General features: G+C 38.9%; 1 protein-coding gene across 4 annotated transcripts in view; it reads right to left on the minus strand.

The window, feature by feature from the left end:
- Positions 1–1,332: 1,332 nt before the first annotated feature.
- The window catches only part of LOC141436697 (uncharacterized), a 61,892-nt gene continuing 50,420 nt past the window's right edge, over positions 1,333–12,804 (minus strand). The window contains exons 3-6 of one of the 4 annotated variants that reach the window (XR_012452319.1): positions 2,775–4,174; positions 2,260–2,379; positions 1,647–1,701; positions 1,415–1,472 (exon numbers count right to left, since the gene is read on the minus strand). Coding sequence is in view for 3 of the 4 variants with exons in the window: in XM_074099714.1 (XP_073955815.1) it covers positions 2,270–2,379; positions 2,775–4,146 (1,482 nt within the window). In the remaining variant the exon portion in view is untranslated. Of the gene's footprint in view, positions 1,473–1,646; positions 1,702–2,259; positions 2,380–2,774; positions 4,175–12,804 lie in introns of all 4 variants that reach the window. The other 3 variants (XM_074099716.1, XM_074099714.1, XM_074099717.1) reach the window with 3 other exon arrangements.

A 12,804-nucleotide genomic window follows, 5' to 3' on the forward strand; every position in this document is an offset into this window, starting at 1 on the left:
TGACTAGGCCACAGCTTTATTATCCACCTGAGCTATGTATAAGCAGATTGATTCTTAATTATTCCTGAAGTAACAAGTGTCTACTTTTTATTTACCAGCATGTATATGATTCACATTGATCTTTGCTTACTTTAATAATGGTAATTCTATAAATTGTGATGTAAAATAAATAAATAAAATGGGGCGGAAAATAAACTGCCATTCTGAGTCAATATTTAATTTGGTAAGAAGCTTAATAATTTTATAATAATAATCATAATTATAATAAGCATTTACCAAAATCTGTTGATTTACGTGTTAACTTTGCAAATACTGTCAAGAAGCGTGTTAATGATACCACTTCCTGCAGTTTTTCTATCGCAAACATAATCCAATGTAATGTACACGTACTGATTGATTTAGTTAAAAACACTGATACACAATAATACACATACACACTTCAACATATCACATTCAGACCGATGTAGATTGCAAAAGAATTTCGTAACCAAAGAACAGTGCACCATATGCTAACGTATGTACAAAATATACAATTACACACTAACAACTATTAACAATGGACTTGATAGAATAACATTTCTTTTAAAAAACAATATTTATTACACAAATTCTTAATTCATAAATAAATGGGTTGGACCATCTTAACATTTTTTTCGTAGTTACAAATGGTTTGTTTTTGTTAACTGGATTATTTTTTAATACATAATGTGATGTTACTTTAGTTAAATATATGATTGAAGTGCAAAAGGTTTTCGTATAGTGCCTAGTAATGCCATAGTTCAATCTGTTTACTCTATAGGTTTCTTGCGAATGCCACCCGTACCAACAAATTACCAACACGTTCCAGGCATTTACGACATTTACCGAAAACTGCAGACAACAATAATGAATACACAAATCTACGTGTGATAATTAGGTATATCAAAAATTACATACAAACATCAAATACGTAGGTACTTAACAAAGTAATTACCAGCCTCGCCAACGTTCTTTCATTACCAACGTACAAAATGCGATTTAACTGTGTCAGCCTTTTCATGTACCTAGTAACTACTAAAAATTGATAAGTAGTAACAACGTAGTTCATATGTTTCTATGAAACGGTTGTCAAAACAACACAAATAACTAATTAGGCTTTTCTATCACTTCAACGTATACTCGCCGCGTTTACTTTCCGACTCTTGGTTTATATACACATTTTCTTAAAAGTATTATCCTTTATTACGTGATCCACACTTGAGCAGTTTGCCTTTGAGACGCACTGCAAGGTTTTAGCGCAAAAGCAATGGAATGTTTATTTTTAAAATGACGTTATGTTTGTCCGGGGGGTCGTCGCTGGGCGGGGGTTTATCGCTGCCCGATCGTGTTGAGGAGCCCCTCGGAGGAGTTAGAGACGGGGATCGCGAGGGGCCGAGGCCCCTCAGCTCTGCGCTAGGGAATCCAGCGGCACCACCAGTTTTCCGTTGGAGTAGCTGAAACAAAGGAAAAATATTAAAATTAAGAACCACACAACTTCTCTCAACGGTATTCTTACAAATATACTTTTACAACATTTTCAAAGTACTAAGTTTTTGTAGTTTGAATTTACACGAACTGCTTACTAAAGTTATTCTATTACGTAAGTTCGAGTTGATAGGAATATTAACCTGTATGGTATAGTGGCTGTTCTGGACTTAGCTCGGCTTGGCCTACAGGCGTCATCTGCAACCAAGACGATACACGTTTGTCTTTTTTTTACATTTGTCTTGGCAGGCTAATCGGGAACTTTCCCGTTCTAAGTTACATCGTATCGCTGGCTTAATTAAGTGGTAGCGCATGCTATTGTCTCGGTTCTTCCGGAACAATACTTATCTCGAGTTGAAGTCAGTAAAAGTAATATCTTCGATACCTTAACGAGGGAACTTTGTATCGACTTTGTTAATCGTTCCTGACCCAGCCGCTGCGCTGCGCGTTATTATTCTTAACGAATTAATATTTTTACATTTATGAGTCTGGAGCTTGTTATTTATTATACCGAAAAATACTGAAAGTGTTTTGTGGTGAATTTTGGTGCTATAAGGGTTTTGAATTCCGCCATGGGGTGAAAAATAAAATTTTATAATGGACGCGGCTTAGCCAATCAGGGGTGATAAATAAATGTAATCTGTAGTTAAAAGCGTGCTGAATATTATTATTTTTTGATTGGGCTAATTCATGAGAGGCGTTAGTAGTGAGTGAAGATTGGTATCTAAGGCGAGTTAGTGTAGTGGGGACCCTTACCATGGTGCGGCTAACATCGTTGTGAGAGGCACGCATCGCATGTGACCGGCTCGGCTCGCCGCTTGCTCTGAGAGCCCTGCGACCCGGACTTACGCCGGAAAGTGTACCTAACGAGCAGACCTGCAATGCAAAATGCCGCACCGTTAACAAAACAAACAAACAAAAACAACAAACAGAGCCACGCGCGCGTCCATCTGAAAAACGCCAATGGGCGAACGAAAGCGGGCGAAAATAAAAAGGGAATGATACCCTCAGGGGTTTTATGACTTGATACCGCGGAATCATTCGTGTTTTATGTGATAAAGGAAACGCGTACGCTATACTATTTTGTAGTGAATGTTATTTTGCTAACTGTGTGTGTTAGGTTTGTTGACTACTATGAAAAGCGTTCGTTATTATAAACACCTTCACGACCTAACGATTACGGTACGTAATAATTTAAATTAACTATTTCATGCAACTAATAAGTGTTTATGTTGTGCCTAAATCTAAAACTATATTGAATGTCAACTCACCAGTAAGACCAGCTTTATTGATGCTGTTGGAGCTAGAGAAACCTGAAATTTTCTTCCAGGATTTTTTATTCCAAAACCCCGTAGTCTTGGCGTCGCCGCAGCTGGAGCTCCGTGGTGAAGTGGCGTCGCGCGGGCAGCGCACACTGCACTCGTCCGCGCCCAGGATGCGGACACCGGCTCCGCGTGTGCCATACGCCACCGCCGGCAGGTGCGGCACTGATCCCGTCGGCTTTCGACGCAAACTACCCACATAGCTAGCCCCGCTGCTGCTCCCACTGAACCCGCTATCTAAATCCGGGGGATTACAACTCGCAGGCGAAAGCAACTCATCTGTCGGCCCGACTCTAAGCAATTCTTCTATATTATCTCTATCTTCACCTCGCTCTGAATCAGGTGATTCGCATTCTGGCATCAACATCGCTTCCACGCTGAGATTGAGTTCTCCTAAAATTCGTTTATGTCTCGACTCTACCCTACGAACTTCTTCTTCGACAACGCTTCTGTCTAGCGATACCAGGGATTGCCGAGGCGCATATCGATGTTTGGGACAAGTTCTAGTGCCATCTGTGATTTCTTCGTAAATATTTTCCTCAGTTCCGTATCGAGTTACATAGTTGTGTCGCGCGGAACGATCACGTGGCATTCCACCGCGTCCTCGATGCCTATTAGCTTTTCTTGAAGACGATGGCATTGATAAGTGGTGATCATAGTAGGCGTAAGCGTAGTCGACGGGTTCAAACCGCTCCATCGTGGCAGCAATGTTGCTCCTGTTCCAAGTCTGCGGAGGAGGTTCCCTTGACAAATTGACGGCTGCAAGTCTAGCAGGAAGGATTTCATCCAAATCTCTAGCACACCGTTCGTCGAGCGATTGCGCACCGTCGTCCTCTTCCCTTCTGTGCTTCCTGTGGGGCCGGCGACCTTGCGTCCGGGCGTGGACCCGTTCACAGTCCGACCCATGCCCGTGATTGTAATCTGGTGTGTGACTGCGATTATAATCGATCGGTCTGTGCTTGCAGTCTAAAGTGTGATGGTAATTGGGGGTGTGAAGATTGTAACTGGAGTTTCCTTCGTAGTCAGATCGATCGTAGGAGGGGCTGTCGTCAGGGTTGCTGGTGTGGGGGTGCGGGCAATCGGCAGCGATGCCGGACTCTGAGGAGGGGTAGTCGTGAACCTCGGCCGTAGTGAGCACGCGGTCGTCGGGGCGCGCGGGCTCGGAGACCGCGTGGCGGTGGTGCGGGCGGGGCCGAGCCGTCTCGCGGCAGCTGGCGAAGGCCCTCTGCAGCGAGGGCGGGTGCTGGTAGCGACCGCACCGCGCCTCGTACACCGCCTCCCCCGACTCGTCGGGGCTTGGCGGCGCGCTTTGTGATTCCATGGCTCATCCTCTCATATCCAGTTGGTTTCTGCAAACAAAACAAAACTATATCAATCAAAGCTAGCTCATGTCCTCGACTACTAAAGACGTAAAGGACACGGAATGGCTTTTAACGAAATTCTGCGTCCCGAGACGCGTTGAACTAAGGTCAATGAATTCGAAATTACATGCTCCGTGATAAGGGTAGGGTAAGTGACGATCAACACCGTGGCCGACGTCGATATATCATCATCAGCCGACGGGTCATAAAAGGGATTTCACATTGTGTTTACGTTTCATATCAAGATTTTACTGTTATGTTTGTACTTCAAACACCATTATACGGTACCGAAATGAAATAACTTAGCTAGTAATACAAACTCAGGCAAACTTTGGGCACATAACAAGACGGTAATGAGGCTATTGTTGTATATATTATCAGACATTCTGGGAAAAGTATTTGCTGTACAGTAACAAAGTAACAACAGATTTTAATCAACGTCTTAAAAACTCTCCAAACAAATTAGTAAAGTTTCAGTGAACACACTTTCTGACGGTAAACTTAGTAAGCTTAGTGCTCAGCTTCGAGGGTTTCACAGCGTAATTTATGTTTCCACGTATTCCAATACAAACATAAATCGCTTAATATTCCAGCATTCAAAATAAATATCTTGAATAACGTTGCCGTTTTTATTGCGATCCTTGCGTTATTGCGCGTTCCAATTTATTACGATAACGATAAGTGTCCGTGAACTAGAGAGTAGAGAGCGGCGCGTGACACGGGGCGGGCACCCTCACGCGTCGCCATGGCAACGCTCGCAGCTTCCCGCGGTTTATCGCCGGGCTTCCGTCCGATATTCCTTGCATCTAAATCATCATCAGCGCTGGGAAACGCCTCGTAAAGCGCCCGTTGACCGTCCGCCGGCAATAATTCGTTATGATCGCCATCGCATCGTCGCCCTGGGATTTCTCGGTACAATTGCGTATGGGCCGTAAAGGCGTCCTATCTATAAGTGGCACCGGTATACGGGATTCACCGTTTCTGTTCGAACTTTGTAGCTTTAATACCGAATACCACTACTTATTTCACAGCAATTGCTCAAACGCAAATAGCAAATGTAGATTCTTATTAAAATTTTCTTTATCGTTCCATAAGAAAATCGCCAAATTCCAATTTATTATCGGCAAATTCCCCCAATTTATTCCAATGATGTAATATATTGTCATGCTGCAGGGACGTTTTGGTCCCCTAGCGTGTTCCCTACGGCATAACTAACTATAAAAAAACTTGCGACGCCTTTGTAATCGCGACGTAATTGCAACAAAATGAATGTTTATTTAAATCGCTTTTTGTTGTTCATGGTGAATTTAAGAAACAAATAGTTACCTACGGCTTATCACTGCCAAAAGATCAAAGAGTAGCACGTAAGCAATTTAAACTTTATTGCATAAAACTATTAGAAAATCATTTAGGTAGGTACAGTTAGGTACATTCACAAATCTTTAGTTCCTACTTGGTATTGATTGAATAAATTATCAACAGTAAAATGGCACCCCATCGAGGCACTTACCATTTTATTCATGCAGCGTAAAGATATTTCGTATTCTGAATGTTACTTTGGTATTTTTAATATCGATGCTTATTATATCATGGGGCGACGATAAATTATGTTCAATCTTATGCAAAAAAGAGGGTTGCCGGAGTTTCTATATCGGTTTAATTGTGGACGCTTTTAGAGCTACTTTAGAATATTCGACGGTTCTTATATAGATACCTACTTGAAGAAAAAAGGAATTTTAAAATGCAGACTTGGCAGAAGCCCAGCTGATCAGCAGAGTGTCACCGTGTCGGTCGTTAGTGAGACGCTTACTAAAGTGCAGAACAAATTTGCAATTTACCAGACTACGGATAAAGTACCCTGTTCCATCTCGTACCTTGTTTTTGATAGGTTAGATATACTAATTTCATTAACACGCGTCTTTAATGCAAATTAGAAGAAACAATAATAATTAGTAAAAGTCCTCTATATTCCTTAAATGAACAATGACGCTACATTAAGTTCTGATAAAACTTAGAACAGTCGAGTGTTCCAGTTTTGGGAAACGCTTGATTCAACGACGTTACATCAGAAAGTTTTGCACCAATGTAGTAAGAGATGTATGAGAATGATTGGGCAAATGTTGGCCATACAAAGTGGTTCAGATAGTCTCAATTCATTGTCTTTTAATCCACTGTGATCCATCCACATATATCAGAGTCATCCATAACATGTGACTTTGTACCTTCTTAGTTTCTTAGATTTTATTATTTATTTATTTTATGTTTCGTAGTATTTAGAACTCAAAAACCATCAACTGTTATTTATTTCATGTGGTATTGCGCGACGTTGGCTCACCAACATCACGTCAAAAAGTTTAGCGACGACGGGGCATAGGAATAAGAGAATGATTGGGCAAATATTGGCCTTACGGGTCTTAGTGTTGGTCCTATTGGGTATTGGTTCATTGGCTTTTTAATCACAGAGTGTGTGACCAATTGACGTTAGTATCCGAGACCGGTGACTCATGCACTTTATGTGTGTTTGACGTTACTTAATTTGTTACGGGTCATCTACTTAAAGTTGAGTGAGCGTAGAATATTAAACCATTCTTTCTGTGTGCGACTTCGAATAAATTAACTGAAATGTGGGTGAATGTTTTCGAGTGTTTAGGTACATGAGACATTTGGCTGGTAAAGGATTCTGATTTAACTTTGTGGTTGTGATTAATATTTATAAAGTCACTAGGACAGACTAGAAATTACTCAAAAATAAATTGACACAGGGTTCTATAACCTAACGTAACCTAACCAACAAAAAGTTGGAAAACCCCCGACTTTGTCATTTCAAAGTTCAATATCTCAAAAACGGCTTAACCGATTTTGATAAAACATGTCTAAAAACCATCGCTAGAAAACCTGCTTTCAAATAAAAAAAACCGCATTCAAATCGGCCCACCCGTTTAAGAGCTACGGTGCCACAGACAGACACACACAGACACACATAGCAGTCAAACTTATAACACCCCTCTTTTTGCGTCGGGGGTTAAAAATGGAGCAAAGTTGAGCTGAATTCGACATATTTACAGCAAGGGTAGAAATTTACAGCGGTAATTAATTTTGACAATTTGTCGAAAACATTATTTCAGTTATAGTTTTGTAGCAAATATACACACAGATTTTTTGTATTTTCGATTGGTATTTTCGAGTGTCTTGATTTAAAAAATAGGTTCTCTGAGCGGATTAATGCCCTTTTATTTATATTTATTTATTCATTTATAAGTCATGTTTATTATATTAGGTGACATATTATTAAATAGTAGGTACACGAAACCCAGATAGGGTATAAAAATGACAATCCTCAAACTATTTTACTTTAATAATTCATTATATCTACGGATTCGAGGAGTGATGTCATCTAAATACTAATGCTAATATAATAAGAATTTATTGTGAATTTTCGCAACTTAATTGGATTGAAATTTAAATGAAATTTAATTTTAATAATGTTCTATGTGTTCTATGTTGCGGTGAAGGAAAACATCGTGAGGAAACCTGCACAAATCTGCGAAGCAATTCAATGGTGTGTGTGAAGTTCCCAATCCGCACTGGGCCCGCGTGGGAACTATGGCCCAAGCCCTCTTGTTCTGAGAGGAGGCCTGTGCCCAGCAGTGGGACGTATATAGGCTGGGGATGATGAATGTTCTATGTCAAATTATTATTTTGAATATTGTTATTAATGTCATCATTCAACCCTTACTTTTCATCAACACTATTCTTCTTCGTCTTATCTTCAAAACCTTTAATATTTATTTCAAAAGCTCCGTCTCGACAAACAAAACACAAACCGCACGTTAAGACATAGTTATTCGAAGTAGCCATTTTAACGGCCCCGCACTCGAAGCAGACATCATTAAGTGGTATTTGTGGAGATCTCAACGTTTTATTACAGAAAGAAGTTAATAAAATGTGCGAAAATATCCCTAAAACTGTTTCCGAACTCATAACTTGGGCTTATTCCACCGTGTAACCCAAATTTCGTACCGCATGTATGTGGCCCAATTTAATTTCCACGACATGCAATGTAGTTACTTACATTAATATAGTTACATTTGTATACTGATTAATTACTGATTACTTAAATACTATACTATATTTAACCCCCGACGCAAAAAGAGGGGTGTCATAAGTTTGACCGCTATGTTTGCCTGTGTGTGTGTGTGTGTGTGTGTATATAATATTTTTAAGTCACAGTAGAAAGTTTAGTTAGTTTTTTACCAAAATGTTGCTTTTTCATACAATCTCTAGCTGCCCACCCTAAATTTGCACTGATGTTCTATAAGTATAATGAAGAGAATGGGACAAAAAAATGTGTTTATGGAGATTTTCTAATCCCAAAATATCGCTTTTCCGTAACACAATTTTTCAAACAAAATTTTTTTGTTCATTATTTGAACACAGAAAAATTTAGCCACATACATTCGGAACCAACTTTTTATTATATTAAGTACTTACCTGTATGGACGCGTATGCAAGGGATTGGTCTGACATTGCGCCAGACGGTAGGTGTGTAGGTCAAGAGGAGAGGCCTTTGCTCAGCAGTAAGACACTGTACCAGGCAAGCTAAAAAAATACCTATTATAAGCGGAAAAGCCTTAATGTCCAATATACTTGCTGTAGGTATCTATTGCTATTTGGTAATCCAGAATAAATAAATAAATAAATATGTAAATCTACGATCATGTTTCAATAGAGTTGCAATGATTTCCTTTAGGTACTGGGGAGCAGGATGTTTAAATAACTCAACAAAGCTCAAACTTGAGAGAGAATTGGATATCACAGCCTAATGTTGGATTAAAGAAACGACGACGCTTTTACAGCTCTTATTCATTATTTCTTTAAAGCCAAACAACCAGAGCGAGTTCTGAAAATATACGAAGCTATTCTAGAAGTAAATTTAAATGTCTTTGGGATGCGTAAATTGGTTGCCAAGTCAGCTAATTGATTCAACATTTTCGTCTGCACCAAATTCGAGTATCGCTACTTGTCCTACCTTACCTAATTCAATAAACAACCGTCTAGTTTTCGTACATAAAAAAACAAGAATCATACAACCAGAGGTGCATAGGTAGGTACCTTTCGCATTTACGAGTACAATATTAGTTAGTTACCTAGGTTAGAAGTCGTCTTCATCAGACTTAAAAATGCGTTGTTGCTGCGTAATAATTGCGTTCATAAATAACCACACAGAACCAATAACTCGAAGCAATAAGACGCTTCACTGCGTCAACAAGGGTTTCTCAACTTTGATCTATTGGAGTTTGGACCGATTATATTGAATATAACGTGTGCTTCAAACTCTTGAATCTCAGTATGCAAATGTTTCACGATTCCAAAACAACTTAATGTGAAGAGTTGCGTTACGAATGTGTTGGCTTGCTAACGATGTGCGAAACAATTGAATTAATGTGCATGCTGGACCGAATGCTAGCTCGATTAGGACCACTTATTCAATTGCCTGTAAAAGTGACACCGTGTACAGTCAGGATCTGTATTCGAGTGCTTTAGCCATGTGCTAATGGTATTTGCATTCGGCGTTGACACTCACTCTTACGCGTTGTATAACATTTAAGAAAGTGACGCGCAGCATTGTGAGCAAAACCGTTGCATATTGCTTTAGACACTTCGAATAGAGGTTCAGTTGGTTTATAGAATGTCAGTCACTATGCAATTGCATACAATGGACAATAGATGATGCAATAGGTATTGTTACAATGCTTTGCATATTAATCGAGCCATTATTTTAGTGTTTAAACGTTAATTAATATATTATGTACTTACATTATTTTGATGACCTGACGAGGAAATTAAAACCCCAGTAGTCGATTTTTAGATCAAAATTGTAAAAATAAATACCTTTCGAAAGTGGTAAAAATCGATGCAAGCTATAAAATTACAGCTCACATTATATTTTGTACTCAGAAATAAATAACAGCTTTGATACTAAAATTCTTACAGTTTCATACATACGATATAAAACACCGCTACCTATGATTTCAGCACGTCTTATTTTGTCACAAGTTCATGTAAAGCTACTCAAATAAAATCTGCAAATAACGTGCATATACATACGAAAAGTGTAGTGTACATTATGTAGCAATAATAGAAAATCTATATAATAATTAATTTAAAAAAGTCATGGTTTTTTTTTATAACCAACGAAACTGTTCATTTGTTAGTAAGTAGGTATGATTCTACAGGAAAAGGTAAAAACAAGTAAAAAGAAGGGCTTTAAAAGAGTGTAGAGCAAACAAAAACATTGGTACTTAGCGTATTTATAGACCCAAGGGGAAAATGTTAATGCTGCTCTAACTCCCCGCCGAGTATACGCTTAGAGTGGAAAGCGGACTTAAGTCGTTAAAATTCAGTAAAGCTAAGAACACATTAAAAACGATAGGCTCTCTGTCGTAACAATTATTCCCGGCTCATACTCGTTTCATACTCGTTTTATTGCTGTATTTACTCTCTCAGAAATTAGAGATGTGCTTAACGGCGCTGTAACCTCCACGCGCAAACCTTAGAGTATTAACCCAAACGGAGGTGTCGCGCGCACCAATTTTATGGTGCGGTGCGGTTAATGTACACCTCAGTTAATTATATTGTTGGATGTACGAGGTAATGATGCACGCTTTGATAATTCATGCTCTTATGCGATTGGTACTTATACAGTAACGAAGCAGCAGGGCATGCATAATTAGGTAGCACATTTCGGGACAAAAATTACTCAGGCGTACATTAATCACACCCCTGATTACTATTCAAAAGTCTGTCATTTTCAACTGAAACAAGGCGGCGTACTCGTACAAAATATATAATAAATTAAGGGGCTGTTTCACCATCCATTGATTAGTGTTAACTGGCGGTTAGGCGTGATGCCGTCTTTATTTGTTTTGTTCGAATAGACGGAGACGGCATCACATTTAACCGTCGGTTAACACTAATCAATGAATGGTGAAACAGCCCCTAAGAAAAATTAATATCAATAAAACGTAATTGTTAGATAGTATTATCTACTTAGATACTAGATCTAGATACTAAAGTATGCTAAATAACGAAATTATCAAACATTTGTGTTTTAAGAACAAAATTACATTCACTTATAGGTAGGTTACCCACGAATGCTGAGGTCATATTGTCTAACGGCCAGGCGCTCTCAACCGCATTCACCATCTCTTTCTACCCTCATCACTTACTGTATTGTATGACAGAAAGAAGTGGTGAAAACGATTATGATTCTGATCGAGTTAGACAATAAGGCCTCAAGTCACAACTTGTCTTTACTTTTGGATAGGCCTGTCGTTGATCTCCAGTAGGTTTAATGCTCTTAACCTTGCGTAAATCCTTCGTGTTTGTTTAACGAAATTGAGTATGTAATTGTTGTCATAACAAACGCTCGATTCCATTGTTTACTGTGCACTTGTTTGGTTTGCCTTTTCTTTAATGATCTGTTAACAATGTTGCGGTTCGTGTTGTTATGAGGTTGGTATTATTTTTAAGCTCAGTAGTCCTGCTGATCAGTCAGTAATAATAATGACCAGTATCGTCGAGTAGTAGGTATATGCGTTTGAAGCTTTTAAATGTAGGTATGTGTGTCTCTACAGAAATCCACCCTAGAATAATCCTAGAAATTGCTGAATCTCGAATGATGGTGCCGTCAAAAATCAAATTTCTACGTAATATACCAGGTGTTTTAAAATATATCCGAAACAGGTGGTTATTATAGTGTAGTCTGACTGAAATGAACACCCTTGCAAAGTTATTTCATTGGTATTTTTCATTCAACATGTTAGTCATATGAGACGTGGTACGCTTTGATCATCGGCTAAATTATGGAAAAAAATGTGAACCACAATTAAAAATCCTGAAAAACATTTTCAGGGGTATTCATTCAAAACTTTCATTATTTTCATAGTTTTGTACCCAAAGGGTGACCAACGGAATCTTAATAAGTTTCTGGTAAAAAAAACATTTTTAAAACAAGCTTTTTTGCCGACTGTGCTTTTTGTCGACTTAACTTGCATTTTCACCCAAACTACACTGGCATACCAAATTTCAAGTCAATGCCATTGACCGTTGAAGATCCGTCCTGCGGCGACGATCCTGGCCGGACTAATTTGATTACAGACAAACATCGGGACAGGTGAAACTAAATAAAAGCTTTGTAAACTCGTTTCTTCCTAACTCTTTGTTCTGTCGGGTTTAGTACACATTCTAAAAAATAACATTTAAATTCAAATTTCCTTTTCTAAATTCCACACCTGTTCTATTTACGTCAAGTAGCCATTCTATTCAGAGCCTCCGAGCTGAACAGATACCTGTCTTTTATCCTAGATCCTATAAATTTCCTAAAACTCCTTAACTAGCTCATTTACAACACCTATACGAAGGAATAGGAAGAGATAGGAATAGGAAGGAATAGGAGGAGGAATAGGAAGGGATAGGAATAGGAAGGAATAGGAGGAGGAATAGGTATAGGAAGGATTTTGCTCTCAATGCTCAAATTTTGTGCAATCTCAAATATTGCTCAAAAGTTCTCAATGGTGGCTTGCGGTCATTTGCTGAACGATTTTTTTTGGTGCACT

Source organism: Choristoneura fumiferana, chromosome 17 (genome assembly GCF_025370935.1).
Source record: "Choristoneura fumiferana chromosome 17, NRCan_CFum_1, whole genome shotgun sequence".
Lineage (NCBI taxonomy): Eukaryota > Metazoa > Arthropoda > Insecta > Lepidoptera > Tortricidae > Choristoneura > Choristoneura fumiferana.